Raw genomic sequence first — 22692 nt, 5'->3', positions numbered from 1 at the left:
AAACATGTTTTTTATTTTATTTCTATAATATTTTTTATTTTTTAGAAGATAAGATTATCTTTATCCTTCGTCCTATCGATTGTTATTTTGATTTCGTTGTGACTATTTTTGTCTCATGGTTGCATTGTGAGGCTTAGTTAATTTTGCACGATTGCCTTCGTCTTATTGTGCTCTATATTACACTCTTCAATTTTCGATCTTTTTTGTCTTTATGTTGTCCATTTATATTGTGAGGCCACTCTACTCGACCTCTCAAGTAAGTGGTATTCTCTTTCTCACCTCACTCGTCACTCTTTATCTTCGGAACTCTATTGTGGCCATCTTCGCCCAAGGGAGAAACTTTCGGAGGGGCAATATCAAGTTAGCTGATAAATAAGAAGTACTATACTCAAAAAAGTGAACCTTAGACGTTCTTCCAAAATTTATCCATTTTTATTTCTAATAAATTTATTTAAATAATTTATCTTATTATCTTAAATATATAAATAAATAAACCTTTGTTGTCATTCCGGAAATAGACCTATATATAAATATATGGACACATGAAGCTGACGAACGGCTTTAGCGGGACTGCCTATTGCTTGTAGTGGAGCGCTTCTCTCTCTCTCTCTCTCTGCGTTCCTCAATCTCTGCTACCGCGAGGGCGATCGGCCGTCCTGGGTTCTCGACGGAATGCAGTAAGTCAATCTCCTCACTGGTGGCGTATCTCGTGACTACGGCGGCGCGCAGGGGCGGTGTTTGTGATAAGTCCTCCCTTGTTCTGGCCTGTATCAAGCGGGCGGGCGAAGCTCCTTCTTTCGTTGCTTTGAGGCCGCTCGATGTGTGTGATTAGTCATTTGGAGTTCTTGGCTGGATTGGGTGGTCGAGGCTCCTCATTTCGTCGTTTCGAGGCCTCTCTGAGTGTTTGCGATAAGTCCTTCCGTGTCCTTGGCTGGGCCGGGCGCGCGAGGCTACTCATTTCTTTGTCTCGAGGCGCGCAGGAGGCTCGGGACGAGGGACTTCCCTTCTATTTTCGGAGACAGCGGAGTTCAGGTTCGGATTCCTCATCGGCGGCGGGGATGGCGTTGGCAACTCCGTGCAGAATCTGTTGGCTTGCCTCTACCGGACTCAGCTCGGTAGCTGTTCTTGCTTCATCGGCACTACGTGGAGCAAAGTGATCGAGGGGCCAACGGTTGAGCACAGGGATTGAGGGTTGTGACGGCCAGTGCCTCTGCAAAGTGGACATCAAACCGTGGGCTTTATCCACGAAGAAATGATCTAAGAGGTGAGAGCAGCAAAGTGGACATCTTCTGGGATTTGTCTGCTGCCAAGTTTGGGATGGGAACTCAGCCGTTGGAAGGTTACTATGTCACTGTCTTCTTTGATCTTCAGATGGTCCTCCTGCTCGTCGATCTGGCCAAGGAGGCCCACAATAAAACTACAGCGTGACCCTCTGTATTCAAATGTGGTTTTGGTGGCCATGAGGGAACCTATATATGGGAAGACGGTCCGACAATGGACAAATTCATCATGTTGCAATTGGGTACGACATGATTGGGAATTGGGGTAGGTATCCATTCCTTTAAATCCTTATTGATATGAAGCGGGTAATGCAGGTCAAGCTATTTGTGTGGGAATTCCATGGAAACCAGGCAATCCTGGTTGACATCCTTCCCCATAGAGGTATTTTGGAATGTTCACAACTGGCTTCTTAGAACTCCTGGTGGAAATGCAGTCTTCATGTTTCAACATTGCCTCTAAGTGGAAAAATTGTTGTTGGCATTGATATTGCAGGGTTTCAGACAATTCCAATTTCAAGGCGTTGGCTTTTCATTGATGTTACATGCTTCAATAAACAAGTAAGATGATGCAGGATAATATTTTTGCTTGTATTTTTATTTGAGTTCAAACACTAGCTAGCAAGTAATTGTTTTGACAATGTAAGTGGGGCTCCCATTTCCTTCATATCTTTTACTACTTAAAACTCTTTCCTGTTTGACTAGGTGGCAAGCTTCTAATACTTCTTTAGATTCCTCAGCATGTTTCTTCTCTCTTTGTTCAATCATGGCTTATTGTAGGAAAAAATAATGCTTGCTATTTAACCATAAATAAAATATGTTCCCTTCTCTATTCATTCGAGAATAATGGGGATACAGAATTTATTTTGTTGCTAAAGCTGAGCTGACGAGGACAAGCATGGGTCTGGTACATACTTTTTACGAATGATATCCTTTTTTATGCATGTTACTCTTATTGTGAATACTTGTTTTCTGAGTGAGGTTTGATGATTTTATTTTCTTAGTAATTACTGTGGGGTGAAATAATTTTAACCATTATAACATGAGCTGTGAAGCCACACATAAAGCCTTTGTGATCCTGTCGTTTACTTATGTTACCATAATTCATGAAAGATTTAACTATCAGTTTTAATAATTATAAAGGTGGTCAAAATATAGAGAATGATTGACAAAAATCATAAAAATCTTATCATGTCTAAAGATTTGGTAAAGTCTAAGCTAAGCTTGATTATTGTTACAATAGATATAGGTTACATAAAACCAAGGTTTGCAATACCGTATCGTATCGGTATTTCGACCTGGGCTCGGTACCGGTACGGTACGGTATACCGAGCGGTACACCCAGGTGTGCCGAGTACTGTAGCACTGCTACAGTGCTACAGTGCACTCGGACCGGTAACAGACGGTCCGCGTACCGACAACCTATCGGACCGGTACGTACCGCCCGTACCGGGTAGTACAGTTCGGTACGACAGACCCTGCATAAAACCATGTAAACGTTTGTCTTATTTTTCTACCTAAATTCTTCTTGTTTATTTTTTATTAACATCAGCTGTCATCAGTTCCACTCTTTAAAGAATAAATGATACTGTCACTGGCCAATTTCCACAAAATTTAGGAAAAGTTTAACCATGTTTTCAGTAGTTTCCCTATATGTGAGCTTTTGTACAGTACTTTAAGCATAATCCATTAGCCAGCAGATGTCATATAAAATAATATTCACAATCTTATTGTCTTGCACTTTGGCCAACTCCTGCATCATAAGTGGATTTGAAATATTCTATAAATCTTATCCTAACCATGTCTCCATACTAAATTTGGTCACTGTTTGCAATGGAGCTAAAATGAATTAACATGACAACTAGTTATATTCTTTAAGATATTAGACAATAAGTTTGGAGCTATTAATTCCCACTTGTTCATTGCTGACTTCGTCTATATGTGAGCATGGCAATTGCAAGTTAAACATCAACTTCTTGAATTAAAAGGGTCTCCTTGCAAGAGACCCTCTGCTTGTTTTGTTGAGAGTTTAAGAAATGGTAGGCCACCATTAGTTGAGAAGCAGGAAAGAGAGGAAAAAAAAGTTTAGCTGACATCATGCAGATTGTTTGAAGAGAGAGCATTGTGCCTTCTGATATCTGAGAAACTTATTGGGCAATGTTCAAGAGGTGATTTCTGAGAAGAGAGGTGGACAGTGATTGGGTACCAAGACAACATTGTGATTCATGATTTATACTGCAGGAGGATGGAAATGGACTTCCACCTGAGCCTAAAGCAGACTGAGGGTTGTTTACTCTCCTTTTCTGCTCAACCTGCATTCAACCACCACCAATGAGCCAATAATATACCCACCTTCACTTCTCCTGCAGATGGGGTGGCTCCAATCCCTCTTCTCCCCACTGAAGAAGCTGTGGATTCGCCTGCATTCTGCACATAAAAAGAGTATGTTTCACTGCTGCTGATAATGCTTCATCTTCCTTTTGCAATTCCAACATACTTTAATTTGTCAGCAAAGACTTGTCTCAACATGTGTTTTCCTTCGTACTCTTTATTTCCAAAGCTGTTCTCAGTTTTTTCCATATCACATGTGTGTACATGGCATATAGCGATTAAATGGTTATTCTTGTTCTGTTGACAGAGAGAGGGATCTACATCCTCTATGAGGATGTCAAGTCATGCCCATATGAAGACGTGCATGTCCTCTGGTCGATCCTCATGGAATCGCATGCGCCACAGTTGCAATTGAAGCAATGAGGGTTTGTTTCCTTAGGGCCTCAGAGAAGAAGGGACTCGAAGAGATGAGCACCATGGTTTTGATGTACAGTAGAACATACAAGTATGTGTTTAACGCCTCTCCTTTGTAGTCATATAATACCTGTTTGTAAGTGTGATGAACTCTGTAGGCAATTTTTTGTACCCTTTTTGCTTGTATACTTTCTTTGCTTGTGTACACATGTATTCAAGTAGATCAACAAAGAAGAAAAAGACTGAACGAATGCCACTGGATTTGGTATGATATGCTTATTTGTTTTCTCTCTCTCTCTCTCTCTCTCTCTCTCTCCCTCCCTCCAATTGTTGATTTGTCTATTGTGTAGTTGTGGAGCAGCAGGCATTTCGTTCTCATTGGTTTCATGTCGCTATTTGAAGGTTTAGAGTTTTGTTACGTGGTGACTCTATGATGTTATTCTCAAGTTAGCTATTTGATTTGTGCTTATGTTGATGTAAGAGTCGAGATTCAAGGAACTAGTGGCGATGGTTTAAGATTCGTGCAAGGATCTGGGAACCGGTACCAACGGACGAAAACTAACCGAATCGCATCACCGTAGAAATGCGTTGAGATGAAAACTAGGATCTAAACACAAATCACGATGCATCCTCGATGTCTAGTGACGATTTCTTCTTTCCCACGGTACCCTCGCTTCTTTACCTGGCGGCGGACGGAATACCCAATTAGAAGAGAGGAAGAAGAAGGGGAGAAGAAGGACTATGTGAGGAGGCAAAGGAGAAGAGACGGAAGAACAGAGAAGGGGAAGGGAATGGTGTTCAACGCAGGGTGGGTGGCGGCGGTGGCGAGGGTGTCGGCCGAGGCGTGCCAGTACGTGGCTTGCAACCCGGAACGGCTGAGCAGTGAGGAAGTGCTCGACCTCCTCTTCTGCCTCCCCCTCCGCCATCTCCGCGGCTTCGCCCTCTGCCTCTTCTCCTTCCTCTGCTTCCCACCCTTCCTGTCCGACGACCTCCGCCGCAACCGTCTCTATTACCTCGGATCCTCCTCCTCTTCGTCGTCCTCCTCAGACGAATATGACTCCACCGGCGGCGGCTACGACTCGCATTCCGACTGATGGATAGAACCCGGCGGATCTCTGTTCACTATGCACAGTAATTTTTCCTCCTTTCACTTCCCTTCCGATGATTAATCGGTCGTCTTGGTTGGGATTGGCACATTTTGTTTCTCTTATGATCACGATGACTTGGAAGTCTTGTATTGACAGATAATTCATCTCTTGTATGTTGGATCTTGTAGTTTGTCGATCCCTAGCTAGTCATGTCCTCCCGTGGTAGTCATATTTGAATGCTGAAGCTTGTTCATGTTTATAGTTACATTTGGATAAATATTTTATAGGGTAATTGAACACTTTTGTTTTGCCATCGGAACAATCTGAATTCTCATTTCCATCTTGGTATATAATGGAGCTTGACTTTTGATATCATGACCAAACCAATCTTTACAGGACAACCCACTTACTAGTATAACTGGTATTGTACATGAAAGACACCATTGAACAGGTTTTGACTGTTTAATCATATTATTTGGAGCAAAAAGAAAATAAATTAAAATATTAATATTGTAATTCTAAGTTTCGTGACATGCTTAGAGCTCTTCGATAACATCTTCTGTGGGACTTCAGCGAACAATTGTCAAATTGACTTTTAAGTTTACATGTTAAGTACATTGACTTCCTAATAACTCCAAAACTTACATCCTCAATTTTTTATGTTTCAGGTTAAATTTGGCACTAAAACTGTTCCATTATCAGGATCGTTAAATTTGAGTTACAAACATTTCAGGTCTTATAGCTTCTTACATAATTGTCAGTGTTTCTTGATCTATTATCATCAGCTCTTCTTACTTGCATTCTTTAACTTGATATGAATATTCTCCTATTTAAGATCAAGTTCCATTTATTTGCTTACATTGCTTTATTTGCTAACTTCTAGGTCATTCTTTTCGTTCCTCCAGTATATATGCTTTGTTTTAGGTGCTGCATTTTTTATGGATCCTGATCTGGTTTGATTCTGTAATCATTATCGTAGGATTTTAGATAAGCAAATCACTCTCCAGATGATAAATATGCATGTGATGCCGATTGTTTGCACATCTTACGTATGATCCATCGCAGCTTGTCGTCTTTCTTCTATAAGTCCTCTGTCTGGTTTACAGCTTAAGATCTTACATGTTAGCCTTTGATGCAAGTGTTTCTTCATTGTTTGCTACTTTTTATATTTCTGAATAATAATCTGTCTTTTTTGATTGGCACTCTTTTATATGAGCATGAAAATATCAATCTGTGGAATTGCATATTGATTACAAAAACACTTCACCTTACAGTTTGTTTGGAGGAACAATGATGTTTATTTCCACATATTGCTTTCAGTGTTTATTATTTTGCATTGATCTGTATTGAATATCAAATTTTTAAAAGCTATTGTTCAGAACATAGTCATAATAAACCTACTGCTTCGGATCCTATTCTTTGGTTTCAGAACAATGTCCAGACATTATGTATATTCAATTTAAATAAGGAACAGGAAGTTTTTAAATTTAAATTTTTTTTGTTCATTTCTTTCTCATCTATATACTGTTAGAAGGCATTATTTTATTATAATCAGGAGTTTGTTTCATTTGTGAAGTTTTCTTTTTCAATACTAATTAGGACTTTGTTCCCTGTGGAAGTATCTAGGGAAAGATGGAACTCTGTAACTATGTATACATAGAAAAAAGGATCAAACAGTCTGAAATGAACAACATATTTGAGACTTAAATGAAGTACCATAATCTTTCTAATGCCTCAAGGCTCTTATATAAATTATGTTTGTGGCATGTGTAAGAAATAATGAAATATAGGTATACCTATTGATGCAAACTTTCTTGTTTATTTGAGGCAAGGATGGGATGTTTGACCTGCTGATGTAAGCTTTTTGAAAAGGAATCAGTGTCAAAAGTACAAAAAAATATTTGTGTTCATTCACTTAAGCTACAATATGCATATATGTTTTAGTTATTTTCATTACCAACCATGCAGGTTGTGTAGCTTTCAGGTATAGTTATCTCACTTGAATGTACTATGTTAAGACAAATTTGTTCTTATTTGAAGTTGCTGTGGCTTTGTTTGGACAGTATTGTACTGCTCTATTTGTTAGTAGTGCTTGGTTTATGTTTAACATTTTAGATCCATTACACTGATTGTGTACATGAGCAGTTACATGAGCATTAGATATTCCTACACACTCATTTTCAATCTATACTTCAAATTCTATTTGTTATAGATCCTCGTGGTTCTTTATTTAAGTAGTTCCAGTAATTCTCAATCCAGACATTCTAAATGCTAGCTGGTCTTATCTCTCTCTAGACCAGCATTCAACATGTCAATGGACCAGTAAAGCAGGCCTGAGCACAGTGGAACTCCTTTCTTTTTATTCTGACATAACAGTCTTCTACTAGTAAGTCCTATCTCTCTATTTCTTGTACATTTGTATTGTGATATGACAAAGATTTCTACTAGTTAGAAGCTCTCTCTCCTGCCTATCTATTAGAAAGAAGATGAACTAAAAAATTGCAGATGATAAAATGGGTGATAAACTACAAAATTCATGTAATTAAATGGTCTGTCTTTGTGATGAAGCTGTCATACAACTGTGAGATTCTGGTGAAGATGCATGCCATTGCACATCATAGACAATCAATCTAGGTGGGTGCCTACCTGATAAGAGTTAGGATACCTGACTCGAACCAATCTTATTTATCTTTTCTTCAAATAAATTTGATTAGTTTAGAGGTTATTTTGCGTATCATAAGTTGCCATGTGGCAACATAATGAATAATTCTGATATAGTTTCCTAATTTACTTAAGGAAGAATAAAATTTGGAAAGAATTTAAGAAAGATCAAATTATGATTGTTATTGAAGATTCTAAATCTTGATATGAGATTTTGTGAAGATTGAGCTCTACGAGGATGGAAGCATATCAATTAAGAATGTTATCTTGTTCGAAGGGAAGATTGAATCATATATTTGATTTGATTCAATTATAAATTTTCACTTTTATATTTTCTTTTTTTTTTCTTGTACCTAGCTTATAAAAAGGGACAAGAACATTGTAATGCAAATCAATTAGAAATGGATTAATAAAATTTGTTCTTTTTTCACCTTTGTGTGAGTGGTGCGAGGCCACATTTGCTTTCCGATGACATGATTCCATCGTCCACATGCAAGATGTGTGAAGGTGCAAGACTCTATTCACCTGTACGTGGAAGCAGTGACTAATTTTTAGTATTTTATCAATAATAATTTAAAGTTTGATATATGAAATCTAGCTTAAAATTTGCTATATTGATGCGTACCACCTAGTACAGGTAGTATGTACCGATCTGATAGAATACTGGTACACGGACCATCCTCTATCGGGCGATACCGATCACTTGACCTCGTATCGGGCGATACGGGGCTTGTACCCGACGATAATGGTCGAAATCCGATCATTACCGACCTGTATCGATCAATATGCTTAGATTTCAACTGTTATTGACTTGTATCGAGCAGTAACACCTTCCAATTCTACAACAAAGATTAAGAGACGATGTTAGAGTGAGTCGAAGCAACGAAGAACCAAGAGGATCCTCTACTTGATGAGGCGAGAGATCCTCAACGTCCTTTGCATTTTATTACCGAGACAATAGAAGATGAGGAAGCACATCCTCAACAGGAAAAAGATCCCCCCCCCCCCCCGCGATTAGAAAGCGGTGGAAGGAGTCGGACAACATCGAGTCAGACTGCTTTAGGAACTAGAGACACCTAACCGTCACAGTTGTCTGCCCAACATACAAAGGTAAAGGCAAGGGGGAAGGCAGTAGCATCAACTGCACCATTGGAAAGAATTAAGTCAGGCGATGAGACACCTTTGCAATCGCATTCAACAACTTGCTTGGTCCAAAGATACGACAACGACATGGACTACAGTGCCTCAACCGATGATAGTGGTGATGTTAGGGAGTTGATGGTCTCGTCTACACAATTTGAGGGTGGTGTATGGATCGAGGAGCAATATTTTACACGTCACCCAAGATTCAGATCATGGAGCTCGACGAGGTATTGATCAAGTTTATGTACGAAAAGGGAATGAGAAGCTAGTGGATGATTTTGAGCAGATGCAACAGAGCCTACATGTTGTAGACACAGAGTGAAGCTCTTCGTATTCATAGTTGTCGTATTATGGAGAATCTTACGGTCAACAATAGTACGATGATCGTTGGTCATACTTCTTCAAGCAATAGTATGATGATTGATCTTATGATATGAAGCAACATATCAGTAGCGAAAGTAGAAGTTATAATATTCTCTATGCTCCACACCAATACTTGTCACATTCGTCCTTGCCTTAGGAGCCACCTCGGACATATGTGGTTCACGATGAACAGGCTACAATCATCACCACATTGATGCACCAATGACATACACTGTATTAGTACACTATGTCGTGTGGTCAATTTCAGAATTGGGTCTGATAAATATTTCATATTGATACAGTTATATAGGATCAAGGATCTCGATCCATCGTCCGTGGAGTCTTGTCATTCTTTTTGGTGGTAGAACCAGGTATATCTATTGATTGATTACTTAATTCATTTGAATCTTAAAGCTTAAATTGTATAAAATATAATTTAACAATTCAAATAATTTTTTGTAGATAATTCAATATTAACAAAAAGACGATTCGGAACGTACTACAAAGCTATTCCCTAAAGTCCAAAAAAGATATGTGGCACTATTCTTTCCTAATTTATATTATTTTTGTTAAAATTATACTAAATTTATATTTATTTATAACTTAAAAACTCAAATCTAATTTTTTTTTATTTTATTTTTAGGTATTTTTGATTTTTTTTTTATGATTTTAGACGTAGTATGCCTCGATACGCATCATATCGAGTAGGGCTTTGGTATATCGGTATGGACCGAAATTGCAATCATTGATTTAGCCTCATTTCACATTTCCTATTTGGTATGATACGTACCAAATAGCTAATCCTGCTATTTGGTATAGCTATTTATTGACCAGCTTTGGTTTAATAAACATTACTGAAATCAATTGAGTATTTCTCGCCATCCTACTAATTGATGCCTAATTAAATTCAATTCCTGTGCTGTTTTCATTAGTTTCATTGTAAACAGAGATTGCTATTTACTTATCGATTCAGCCTGTGGAGAACAATAACAAATCCTTGTGTTTATACACAATTAGAAGTTGTAACGTTTTAAATATTTGTGATCGACTATCTGAAATGTTTATGGGTACATAATTATTGTCACTGATATAGCTTGATATGTGGTTATATCTATGATGTTGAATTCTTTACCCGTAGTGTGCAGGGTGAACTGTTTATGGGTACATAATTATTTTTTAGCTCAATAATTAGCCACTTGGAGCTCTTCACTTTATGAAGTGAACATGAAAAAAGTCCATATCTAATTTTCAGATTTAGCTGTTTGTATTGTTGAATAATGTGCAATATTAGGTAATTACTAGCTAAAATTGCTAACGTATTTTAGAAAGAAGGGTATTTAGATCTTCTGGTTTGTCAATAATCTTTACCTTTTGTTAGGTGAGAAGCTTGACTAGTAGACGACCTAACTTGAGCTTGATTCTGATAGTTGAACCCTGAGCTAGGCATAATAATCTCGTTTGAGCTCTCTTTTACACTGTGGATTCACCAGACGCATTTTTTTTTTGTAGGCAGGAAGGAATCTGTCATCGTACCTTTACACAGTCATAGTCTTTACGCCAAACCTTTGTGTCCATGTTGATGAATCCTCTCCATCTTTCAAACTTTCTTGAGTACAGGGAGATCTGAACTTGACACTAGAATTGTTAGGTAGTCAATGTTGATGGGTCTTTCCTGCAAGCAGCCACATTTTAATGTTATTGTTGCATATTTTCCAAGTTTATGTTATTGTTGGCCATGGATTTCAAACTTCGGCAGAGTGAATGGACAAAGACATCTCTTTCCACTCATAAGGTTAGTGTGACCTGACCAAAAACAAAGAAGCAGGAGTCCCTCACCTATATATCATATATAGGTTAAATAAACAATCCAGGATAATAATATAGCCTTACACTAGTGGTGATTGAGATGTAAGGATTTGAAGTTTCCAGTGCTCTGTACATTTTGGAGAGGATCCTAACATGAATTCAGCAAATATATATATAATTTGAGTTCAGCAGGTGACTTCATCTGCCACAGTGTAATAGCTTTGGGAGATTTCATAGTGGAAGAAGGCAGATAGGTTTAGATCAGCATTGGAAGGTTTCCTATGTGCATTCTTCCATGAACATTATAGTTGGTTCTTTTTTTCCTTTTTATATTGTGTTGAACATGAAATACTCATTTTCTTCTTGTTGCTTCTCAAAAGCAAGGCGAAATTTCTGAGTTTAAGGAACCCCAACCAACCACCCCTCTCTCTCTCTCTCTCTCTCTCTCTCTCTCTCTCTCTCTCATGTATTGGTGGTATCAAAAGAGGTGGAGCATTGCCAACTAACCATTTCTCCCTACTCATGGCAGTACCACACATGAATCCTGTTTCTGTTGTGGAGGCTAGCATTGGTCCTACCCTCTCTCCAGTCTCATGAAATATTGCCAAACTTGCATGCCTTCTTTTGTGAGCCTAAAGGACAACAGTGGTGTCTTTCTCCCACCTTTCTTCTCTTTTTTTCTTATCCTGGGGCTTATCCATGGCAACCACCCATACTTCTGGTGGATATAGATCTGCAGATGGTTCCAGGTGTTCATGGCTTGATAATATAATAGCTTTCTCCAATTTGCAGTGAACTGGCCACACACAACTGCATTTGAACATGATCAAACAGATTGTCAAAGGAATAAATAGGTAATGATTGAGCTTCCCCTGTATTTACTTGATTAATGTAGTGTCCCAGTGCCTATGCAGAATAAGAAAAGTCTTGTTCTTATGAGCAATCATTCAGGTAAACTCTAAGAAATGTTATTGATTGGCTTTATCAGTGCCCATTGAGACAATTGACAGGGCAAGGGAATGACAGAGAGGCAGGGTACATGGTTGGTCAGCATGAGCAATCATGTGCAGTTGGCTTGGTCATGTGAACAGTAAATGCATCACACTCTCCAAGCACACAAGAGAACTACAAAATGGGGTGGGGACTGCTACTCTTTAGATCTCAATCAAGTGTTGATTGAAGAATCTTCTTAGATGCATGGTACCAATTTGGCACCATGCTGAGAAAGCAGTTGAACAAAGTGAAGATAAGGCTATCTATTGCAGCTCTCAATAAATTGAGGTACACACACTAAACACTCTGGTTTTTTTTATTCTTTGTAATCTACAGTGATCTTAAGGAAAAGAAGGTCCTTTCAAACATTTCTATATTTTGGTCAATTTTGAAAGTACATCTTGCTCATAAAAATGACCATATTCTGACTCTTGCACTGATAAATTATAAAATGTCCTTTCTAGATTTGATCTAAAGTTGTTTACTTATTAAGTTGATATTTTAACAACATTGATTATTAGTGTGAATTTATAATACTCATGAAAGAAAAAAATTACCAATGGGTCATGGTTTTGGCAAACATTAGCAGGACAAGGAAAGTTAAGATCCCCACCTAACCCGAATCTCCACGCTGTTGTCGATTCGATAGCCAGCCATATCGAGATTCGTGCGACACTCTATGCATCGTGATTCGTGTCAGGGTTCGTTCCTAGCAAGATTCTCCTCCGGTAAAAGGAGCCGTTCGTTCTGCTCACTCCGTTCCTCACGCCACGTTCACGCTGTTTTATAACGTAGAATAGCATAAAGCCCATATCCTCATCCAGACCGTCCGTTTGATCATCGGACGGATGGAACGGCAGCAAAACATCACGTGATACGAGATCCCGTCACCGCTCCTCCTTTTTGGTTATCGTAGCGCGTGAAAAACGGTAACGTTTCGTGCGATGAGGAAATAGAAGGCGATGAGGGTGGACTTCGAACCGGCCAGCCAACGCACGTGCCTTATCGCACATTCTCGACCAAACCCCGTTACGTGACGCATAAAATCGAAAGATATATCGGCTGTATATAACGGATATGGTTGCGCTGTCGATTGGAGTTTGGCGTAGCTTTGTGTCAAAGGGACTCGTATATCTCGCAGGATGTTCGTTACATACACTGTAACGTCCCCACCTCCTCCCCAGCCGTTATGTTTGACTCTATTTTGACCGATAAATCATCTTCTTCCTATTCTACCCTCCTAGGGATACATACACATGGGCACGGAGATCCGGGAGACAGTGGACGGGCACGAGAGAGAGAGTGAGGGAGAGAGCGCTTTTCGGTGACCAAAAAACTAGTACTGTTCGAGGGGGGGGGAGAGAGACGAGGAGGGCGGGGGGAAGGAGCCATGGCGGCGCATGGTAGCGTGGGCCGCAGCCTGGTGGCACTGCTGGCGCTGATGGCCTGTCTATCGTGCGCTGCGGCGGGGCGGGCCGGCGGGGTGGCGAGGCAGCGTCTGGAGCTGCGGCGACACCTGAAGCGGCTCAACAAGACGCCCGTCAAGAGCATCAAGGTCTCTCTCTCTCTCTCTCTCGCTTTTCTTTCTGGATTTATCGGTTTTCATTTTTGGGTTGGCTTCTTATCGATTATGGGTGTGTATCAGATAATCCTACATATTTTGTCCTGTTTTGGAGATTTTAATTTCTGTTCGTGGAAAAAAAAGGTCAATAGAAGCGTTCCATTTGTTTTTTGTAATGCATGCGGTTAATAGGCCAATTATCTTCGTTTTTGTTTACGATTTTCCATCTTTTTTGTTGTATTTTGGCAAACTCGGCGTGTTCTCCGATAGATTATAAAAAAAAAAGTGGATTCCTTTCTTCCATTCGTTTAAAATTTTAGCATGTTGATCTCTCTATAAATAAGAGTGTCGCTTATAAAGACAATTTCTATCATCCGGTTGAGAGTTCTCCTGTCATCAAAATACTGGAGTTTTGGTCTGCACTTTTTTCCCTTCTTGTTTTCCGTACCTAAAAATCTAGCTTTTAGCATTCTAAATGCTTTCCTTCTTGATGTAAATGAGCAGAGTCCAGATGGAGATATTATAGACTGTGTGCATGTCTCTCACCAACCAGCCTTTGATCATCCTTTCCTCAAGAACCACACGATCCAGGTTTCTCTCTCTTTTCTTGCTCCAAACCTTTTGTGGTTTCTCTACTTGACAATTCACTTTTATGCCGATAATATTTTCAGATGAGGCCAGCTTATCACCCAGAAGGCTTGTTCGGCGGGAACAAGGTTGTGTCTCAGACGAAAACCCCCTCCATGGCTCAACTGTGGCATCAGAATGGTAGGTGCCCTGAGGACACCATCCCCATCCGGAGAACCACCAGGGAGGATGTGTCAAGGGCCAGCTCTGTTAAAAGATATGGGAGGAAGAAGCACAGGAGCCTTCCCAACCCCATGTCTGTTGACCCTGACCTTCTCAATGAGAGTGGCCATCAGGTTAATGCAAACATCAATATTACGCTTCGGAATCAAGTTCACTTTTTGTTAAATATTTTAGCTTGCTTTTGAATCTTGGCTTTCATCTTTTCCTTTCTCATTGGTTTTGTTTTGTTCTTTTTCCTTTGTTTGTGTGCGGATCCTTTTGAGTAGCATGCAATTGCTTATGTGGAGGGAGATAAATATTATGGAGCAAAGGCAACCATAAATGTGTGGCAGCCAAAGATTCAGCAATCCAATGAGTTCAGTCTATCTCAGATCTGGATTTTAGGGGGCTCTTTTGGGGCGGATCTTAATAGCATTGAAGCTGGTTGGCAGGTACATTTCTTATTTCTGTCCTTTGATATAATGAAAGGGACTATGCATGCATTGAATCCTCTTTGTGTGGTGAGAATCAGGTCAGCCCGGATTTGTATGGAGACAATTACACAAGGCTTTTTACTTACTGGACTGTAAGTTTTCTTGTCCTTCCAAGCTTCATCTATCCTTTTTTCCCCCCTCTAATTATACCATCCTGCACTGTGTTCCATGGGTTATTATTTATATTATAATTTTGTTAGCAGAATTGTTTTGCTTGACTCTTCTTCGATTCGTTAGATGAGACGGTGGAATGGTTTCGGTAATCGTTCTTATATAATATCGGTCGGGTTTAAAATAGGTTCTTTACATGATTTTTCAGAGTGATGCATATCAAGCAACTGGCTGCTACAACCTACTTTGCTCTGGGTTCATTCAAATTAACAATGAGATTGCAATGGGTGCCAGCATCTCTCCGATCTCCAACTATGATGGCTCACAATATGATATAAGCATACTTGTTTGGAAGGTATGTAAAAGAAAAAACAAAACAACAGAGAATGAATCTGATCCACCTACTCTTGTTCTTTTTCATGCACTTACACATTGTATAATTCTGCTGCTGCTTGGATTGTTTATTACTTTCTGCCTTATCTCTTTCAATAACGATGATAACGTGGTTCTGATTAACTGTGCAGGATCCTAAGGAGGGGAACTGGTGGATGCAATTTGGGAGCGACTACGTTTTGGGCTACTGGCCTTCTTTCCTCTTCTCTTATTTGGCAGACAGTGCCACCATGATAGAATGGGGAGGGGAGGTTGTGAACTCGGAGCCGGATGGTGAGCACACCTCCACCGAGATGGGCAGTGGCCGTTTCCCTGAAGAAGGGTTTAGCAAGGCAAGTTACTTCAGGAACATTCAGATAGTTGATGGGTCTAACAATCTAAGGGCACCTGAAGGTGTTGGAGCCTTCACTGAGCAGTCAAACTGCTACGATGTGCAGAATGGGAACAGTAATGCATGGGGGCAGTACTTTTACTATGGGGGGCCTGGTAGAAACTCTAATTGTCCATAGAAATCCTAATCAAATTCCCTCCTTTTCTCTTGTACCATTCAGTGTAATACCACCCCTTTTCAACACCTTGGCAGCTGTGAAAATTGGTCTCTTCTTCAGAGGTTTTTGCCTTCCTTCTTAACTTTGTACTCTTCTTCTCTCCATATAGAGCTGGAGAGAGATAGAGGCTAGGTTTCTCAAGAGAAACAGGGCCTGTTATAGTCTCTCACATGTATTTGTTTCTTTGTCATTTGCCCCTTCTTGGGACTATTGATTCAGGTTATGCTAATGGGTGAATGGGATTCTGCGACATGTGAGCTTTAGCAATCTTGGTAGTGTGGATTTGGGGCCTTCGAAGAAACAAGCAGAGTGAGGGGGAAGTTTCTTTGTCTTTTATGATATAGGCTGTTGATGACAAGCTGGGGAGAGTCAAAGTGCTGTTGTGCATGTGAATGACCTCCATGGCTTTTTGTGCTGCATGTTTTGGACAGTTTTGGCTTCTGAGAACACTGTTTGGCTTGTTCCACTACTCCTGGTCCTTGTAGATTTCTGGCTTTTACCCTCTGCATGTTTTGGACACCTCAAGTAATTCCACAGCTGGTTTTCCATAGCTCAGGAGAACAATACAAACAAGGCATGTCACATGGCACACAGAAGATTTTGTTGCATTCAAATTCCCAGTCCCTTCTGATTTTGTTGTCAGACATTTTACTGAGTTACCAGCTTTTGTGTTCTCCTGCATGTGGAACTACATGCAGCCTGCAAGTGCAAGTAAATCTTTTGCTTACCTTCTGTGCTCAATGAATCATTCCACTGTACTCTATGCATAGCATTATGTGGCATGCAGTGCACATTTTGTAATGTCTTCTGAACATGACCTTCCTGGTAGTGCTGGAAACACCACTTTGTGTGGCTGAGAGACACATTTGACTTCAAAATATTCTTACCATGTCTGCTTCTTTGAACTACACCAGTGGATTACAGATGTGGAACTCTTTCTTGAGATTGTCAAAGATGGAACTCCATATAGCAGAAGTCAAAAATGCTACTTTACCTAACTATATGACTGCAGACGAAGCAAAGAGTTGGAACTCAGCTGGATTCAGGTTGGAACATTGCTTCTAATACCATCATCATGCTTGAATCATTAATGCATGTACATTTCTCATTGCCCAGCTATTTTCATTGGTTGCGGCAGACCTAAATTAATTATAATTAATTCTACTATTTTGGAATGATTAATGTAGAAAATGTTTTTTTTTTTTTGCATTAACACCACAAATTTGCAAAGGTCAGCATGTCAATTAAATCCAAGGGTTCGATTTTGAGTTCGGTCGATCCGATTTATCTAAGATCCCGCTTGACGACTTATTTATGGTTAATCGTCGCTCCATGTTGGGTCGATAATCTTGATTCGAGTTCAAAACAAGTCTTTACTAATCTTGTTTATGTCAAACTCAATCCTAACCCAAATACACCTGAACAATCCCTTTTTTTTTGTCTTATGATAAACATGATATGATATGACTAATTTACAACCTTAATGCTGGACCTATTCACATAACATTTTCTATTTGACTCTTATCATGTTTTATTGTTGTCATTTGATGAATAACTAATTCAATAACATGATAAATTTGAAGTATTGACTCAAAATACTTAAGTTTAAATTAATGATAATAACGCATTTATTCCAATCTTACATGTCTGGTCTCACCTCCTTTCATTCATATTCATTGATTTCAATTCGTTCACAGCCTCTCCTCCACCTTTGACAGCTTCTTCCTTCCTAATTCTCAGGCCTTCTGCCCAACCACACAATAGACAACACATCTCCTACTTCTGTCCACCATATAAACCCCCCCACGCCACCACATGAAGGCACTCCCACCTCTCTTTTCTTCTCATTCCTCGAACACATTACCAGCCTTTCCTCCTCTCTCCCAACTATACCTTCATCATCATCATCATCAACAACAACAATGGAAGCTGGTCTCAAGCTCCGCTTCTTCGCCATGGCCGTCATGGCCCTCCTCATGGCCTCTTCCCTGGTGCAAAAGGCCGCTGCGGCCTCCAGCCACGCCGCTGATGCCGCCGCCGCCGCCGCAGCCAGCCCTGCCTCTGATGCGGCCGCAGCCGACCCTGCCTCTGGCGCCGCCGCCTCTGGCACCGCTGCCTCCGGCCCTGCCTCGTCCGCCCCTGGCTCTGCCGCAGCCGGCCCTGCCTCCGGCGCCACCACCATCGCCGCGCCTGCCGCCGCCCTCGCCTCGTTGGCCGCCGTCGTCTTCGGATGCTTCCTCGCCTAAGAAGACAACCGCAAGAGACTAAACCTTCTTTTACCGTCTCGTTTTGTTTTCTGTGATCTCTTCATCATGTCGCGTTTGGTCTGACGCGTGCAGAGATAGGAATAAACGTTTACGTGTTTGATGCATGCATGCATGCATGCATGCGCTGGTGATCGACGTACGTGACGGTCTCTCGGTTAGAAAGCAGAGAACTGTCCTGTTGGAATAAAACTCAATAATATATGTTGCTTATTCATTTACTTTCTCTGTTGGAGTCATGCATACAGCAGATCTCCGATCTCCGATCATGACAATTCTAAGCTTACAGAGATCTCCGATCTCTGTTGGTCTCAACGTGGTTCTTTCTTAGGCTTAGTTTACAGGGTTCCAATCATGACAATTCTAAGCAAAAGAAACGTACGAAGCATTAACATCCATTTATTTGAGTCTATGAGGGGCAAAATTGCTACCTTCAACATATATGGATTGGCATTTCAAATAATTTTTTTCAACCTTTAACAAAATTTCACACTCATAATATAAAAAAAACTTGATCTAATGTTCTTAGGATCGATGACGACCGTCTTATTAGCCTTACATCTTACCGTCGTACCAAGACTCGTTCTGACAAAATTAATATTATCAAACAAATTTGTCAGCTCAAAATTCTGATACTAAAAGCCTATCTAGCAGAATTGGGTTTATGTCATTCACAACTAGGCTTTTCTCATCTTACCAAAATATGTCTAGGCTTGTCAAACTGATCCTCATAATAATAATAATTAATGGTAGAAGAAGTTATAGAAATTCTAATATGCAATGTAATAATCAATATTCCAACTATGGTGAGTGTCATGTCACAAAGTACTTTGAATAAGACAACTAAGTTGGAGGAAACAACATCCAATGCACAAAGAGGAAAAAAGAAGATGATATTAGTATCAGAATAGAGGGCTTTTTTTTGGTTTTATAGCATGATTTTTCTTAGTGAACCTTTGACTCTGGTATCATATTGAGGTGTTAAACTGATAATGAGTTTGAATCAAACTAATTAGAAATAAATTGATTGGAAAGGAGACCTCTGTTTGGTCAGCCCATTTGACACCAGTACAAGTTAAGTTCCTGGTGAGAAACAAGGCATGAAGAAGAATCATCACTCCATCTTTTTACCTTTATCCTTGGACAAGATTTCATGGAGGATAACTGCATCAACAAGGAAAGAAGCTATCATGTTTTTAAAGATTGAATTGCAAGCAAAACCTGGAACCCTTTTGACTTTTAGAAATGCTGAAGGATTCTGAGGCAGATGACTGCCAGCCAAAATCCAAGAGATGTCAATATCCACACCATGCCTTACCCAAACTTGTGGGTGCAAATCCCCATATGGATAGTGCAGCTGAACAGCACAATCACTCCTCATGAATGTTAGGTGGAAAAGGAAGCTTCATGTGAGTAGATTCCCTGCAAGGCTGCAACTGGAGCTAGAAAAACTTGCAAGCACCAATCAGTTCGCTTTCTGGTTTGAAATCAACAAGACTTCTACTCCAAGCTGGAACAGATCCCATACATGCATTAGCCTCAGAGCATGCTGTCACACATGACTCACTCCTTTGGCATAGAAGCAACCAAGAGATAGCATCTTGGAATGGAGACAAGAATAAAAAAGAAAATAAAAAGGAGAGAGAGATTAGTTCTCCTAAAAAGATTACTATATTGATTGAGAAGTAGAAAAATCAAATAATGACGTATCTAATTTTATATGATTGAGTAGAAAAAATCTCTACTTGCAGCTTGGAATCCAATTTGAAGTGACAAAACTGAGTGGGGACTTACTGCAGAATGAATGATTTCTTAATGATTCAAGAACTCATAATTACAAATGATGATTTATTAATGCATAATTAAGTTATACTAAATAATTAATAGACAATATTATGTACTGGTATTGGCCATGAATTGTGATCATAAGTAAACCCCTATCAGCTGTCCATGACCTTTTGCTTAAAAGCCTAAATATAGGAACTCCCTGTAGTTTGTTTATGCAGTTGGTTCCTCATTTAAAGTTGGCTGCTAAATTGACTTCAAAAGAAAGAAGGACATAAGCTGCAAAGGTAGTAATTGCTACTCACTATCAAACTTCCCTCTATCCTGAATGTTCTATATAGATCTGCTTCTTCTTTTCTTCTTTTTTTGTTTCTATTTCAAAGTGAAGGAAAAAAACAGAACTTACATCACTTTAGTAGTTTAATACTTCCAATGCTATATGTTCATCAACTCAAAACATCAAGTAGCTTAGGAGGTCAAACATATCTGAGATGAAAAATCAATCAGTGAACACAACAATAAGCTCCTGAAATAAATCCATGTCCAAAAAAAAAAATGTTGATAACTAAGATATGCTTTTTTATTATCATAGAAGACAAGCTTTTGCACTTGGTTATCAAACTCAAAAATGTTGTCTGGTTTGAGTCTCTAGTTGACTAAAACCTTTCTGATTTCTCCAGAAATAACTCCACTTGAGCTATGATTGGAGTTGTTTTCTTCAACTTAATTGCAATGTTTCTTCTATGGAAGTCTGTCAAAGTTCAGTGAAGGATGGAGATGCTGTAGTTGCATCAGCTGGTGACACCCAAACTTGCTCCATGATTGAGTTGGGTGTGCAGCATCAGTAGTTTATTTATCACTGTCTCTTGCCCATTTAAAATCATGTCGGAGGTGGGTTGCAATGAACTGGTGGACCCATGAAGCTTCAACAAATGGCAGGCAACAGCTAAGCAGTCTGTCCTCACTCACATGCTCTCCACTGCAGACTGTTTCCATCTACCCATTTTAACCTCTCTCTCTCTCTCTCTCTCTTCTTTTACATGCCAATACTTTTCTCTCACTATAATATTATACAAACCATCCTCGAATAATATACAAGAGGTGATGTCAGGAAAACAAAGATAATGTTACTCAAAATACATTTCCTGTGTTGGAGTTGAATATTCTCCAACATCATTCAACATATAGCCCGACAACAAGGTTTATTATGTGGTTGTCTAAAAACATTGCACATCAAGAAAATAATCCAATTCATGAAGGTTTTTATAAGGCAAATTCTAGTTGGAAAAGGTTCATGTTTGAGCATAACATGATAATTCCTTGGCCTTCTTATAATAATATGCTCTTCGAGAATTAAGTTAGCAACAAGAAGACATAATTAGATGTTTGAGAGGAAAAATCCAAGAGACAATTTTATTGAAATGGACAGGTACTTGATGATCCTCACGTTATATAGAAGGTAGGGAAAAAAACATAACATAAGAGAAAAGTTGACAAGGCAAATAGCATGGTCAAAATCATTAGTTTCTTTAGGTTGAGAAAGCATGGTGGCTAATTTGTCATTTAAATTAAGGTCTTTATGACAACTACAATGAGTATTTCAACAAAGAGAAAAAAATATAATGGTTGTCCTAAATAAACTGAAAGTTATAATATAGTGATTTTACTTTTATTTTATCATGTTTATGTGTTTAATTATATTTATTTCAGAGTTCTAAGAAATTAAAATTGGGGTTATAATGCTAAGATTTATTATTAATCTTTTAAGGATATTTTTGAAGTTTCATGAAACTCATATGCATTCTCTAAAATATCCCATATATATATATATATATATATATATATATATATATATATATATATATATATATATATATATATATATATATATATATATATATATATATATATATATATATATATATATATATATATATATATAACACCTTATTCTTAGTTACATGTATATCAATAGGAGTGTAACGAAAAAATAAATAATCTTAAAAGTAAAATATGCTAATTTACTAAACAAATGATAGAATTTCATGCGTGCATGATAATTTTGGCACTTGTACATAATTATAATATCTAATTAAAAGAAATATATATATATATAAATAATATGTCTTACTTCACTATTATAGTTAACCAAATGATTTTAAATTTTCATAAACTTTTATAAAAAACTAAAAAATATATAAATTTAAATATTTATAAAATTTTAGTTTAAAATAAATCATTTGAAGATTAAACTATTATCCTAATTCAACTATCAATACATATTATATTTTCTAAAATTGAGTTAAGGCTATCTAAATTTATAAACCTCATATATTGGGGAATAGGGGTGGTATTCAATCATTCTAAATCCCACAAAACCTTATATATATATATATATATATATATATATATATATATATATATATATATATATATATATATATATATATATATATATATATATATATATATATATATATATATATATAATAGAGCATAATTATATCCTTAGGGAGATTAATTTAGCTCGAATCGAATCTCTTAAAAAAAAAAGATTCTGAGTATCTAGACACACATAACTCTATGCATCATCTCAAATCAAAATCATATAAGAGGTTTTGAAACTATAAGAGATTTATACAAAATATATCAAAAAATTAAATATTAATTC

At 38.4% G+C, this 22692-nt stretch overlaps 2 protein-coding genes and 1 long non-coding RNA gene across 4 annotated transcripts; all 3 read left to right on the top strand.

Annotated features, from left to right (window-relative positions):
• The first annotated feature begins 572 nt into the window (after positions 1 to 572).
• LOC108952184 (uncharacterized) lies at positions 573 to 3656 on the top strand. Of its 2 annotated transcripts, XM_065139917.1 has the most exons (5): positions 573 to 1264; positions 1372 to 1522; positions 1596 to 1662; positions 1774 to 1838; positions 3519 to 3656. In XM_065139917.1, exons 2-5 carry the CDS (start codon positions 1460 to 1462, stop codon positions 3558 to 3560), a joined length of 237 nt encoding a protein of 78 aa, XP_064995989.1. In that variant the 5' UTR covers positions 573 to 1264; positions 1372 to 1459; the 3' UTR covers positions 3561 to 3656. The 2 variants fall into 2 exon arrangements, with proteins under 2 accessions (XP_064995989.1, XP_018677823.2); XM_018822278.2 differs by having other exon boundaries at positions 574 to 1522.
• Positions 3657 to 4655: 999 nt separating this feature from the next.
• Positions 4656 to 5892, top strand: LOC103975723 (uncharacterized). Its single transcript, XR_010494548.1, has 2 exons — positions 4656 to 5153; positions 5779 to 5892. It is a non-coding gene; the product is annotated as an uncharacterized LOC103975723 (long non-coding RNA).
• A 7540-nt stretch (positions 5893 to 13432) lies between these two features.
• Positions 13433 to 16441, top strand: LOC135631874 (protein neprosin-like). Its single transcript, XM_065139916.1, has 7 exons — positions 13433 to 13631; positions 14142 to 14228; positions 14309 to 14560; positions 14714 to 14878; positions 14959 to 15012; positions 15240 to 15386; positions 15556 to 16441. The coding sequence occupies exons 1-7, from the start codon at positions 13467 to 13469 to the stop codon at positions 15931 to 15933; spliced, it is 1248 nt and encodes a 415-aa protein (XP_064995988.1). The 5' UTR covers positions 13433 to 13466; the 3' UTR covers positions 15934 to 16441.
• The last annotated feature ends 6251 nt before the right edge of the window (positions 16442 to 22692 follow it).

The sequence above is a fragment of the Musa acuminata genome, chromosome BXJ3-2 (assembly GCF_036884655.1).
Source record: "Musa acuminata AAA Group cultivar baxijiao chromosome BXJ3-2, Cavendish_Baxijiao_AAA, whole genome shotgun sequence".
NCBI lineage: Eukaryota > Viridiplantae > Streptophyta > Magnoliopsida > Zingiberales > Musaceae > Musa > Musa acuminata.
Note: the sequence above shows the minus strand (reverse complement) of the source record. Positions and strands in the feature narration are given on the sequence as shown.

Bases quoted from the DNA above. Each gene is read 5' to 3' on its own strand.
- LOC108952184 (XM_018822278.2), top strand. From the start codon at position 1,346: ATGTCACTGTCTTCTTTGATCTTCAGATGGTCCTCCTGCTCGTCGATC. The intron at 1,663-1,773 runs GTATTTTGGAAT...TTGATATTGCAG, and splicing joins TGACATCCTTCCCCATAGAG to GGTTTCAGACAATTCCAATT. The intron at 1,839-3,518 runs GTAAGATGATGC...TTTATACTGCAG, and splicing joins TTACATGCTTCAATAAACAA to GAGGATGGAAATGGACTTCC.
- LOC135631874 (XM_065139916.1), top strand. From the start codon at position 13,467: ATGGCGGCGCATGGTAGCGTGGGCCGCAGCCTGGTGGCACTGCTGGCG. The intron at 14,879-14,958 runs GTACATTTCTTA...GGTGAGAATCAG, and splicing joins GCATTGAAGCTGGTTGGCAG to GTCAGCCCGGATTTGTATGG. The intron at 15,387-15,555 runs GTATGTAAAAGA...TTAACTGTGCAG, and splicing joins TAAGCATACTTGTTTGGAAG to GATCCTAAGGAGGGGAACTG.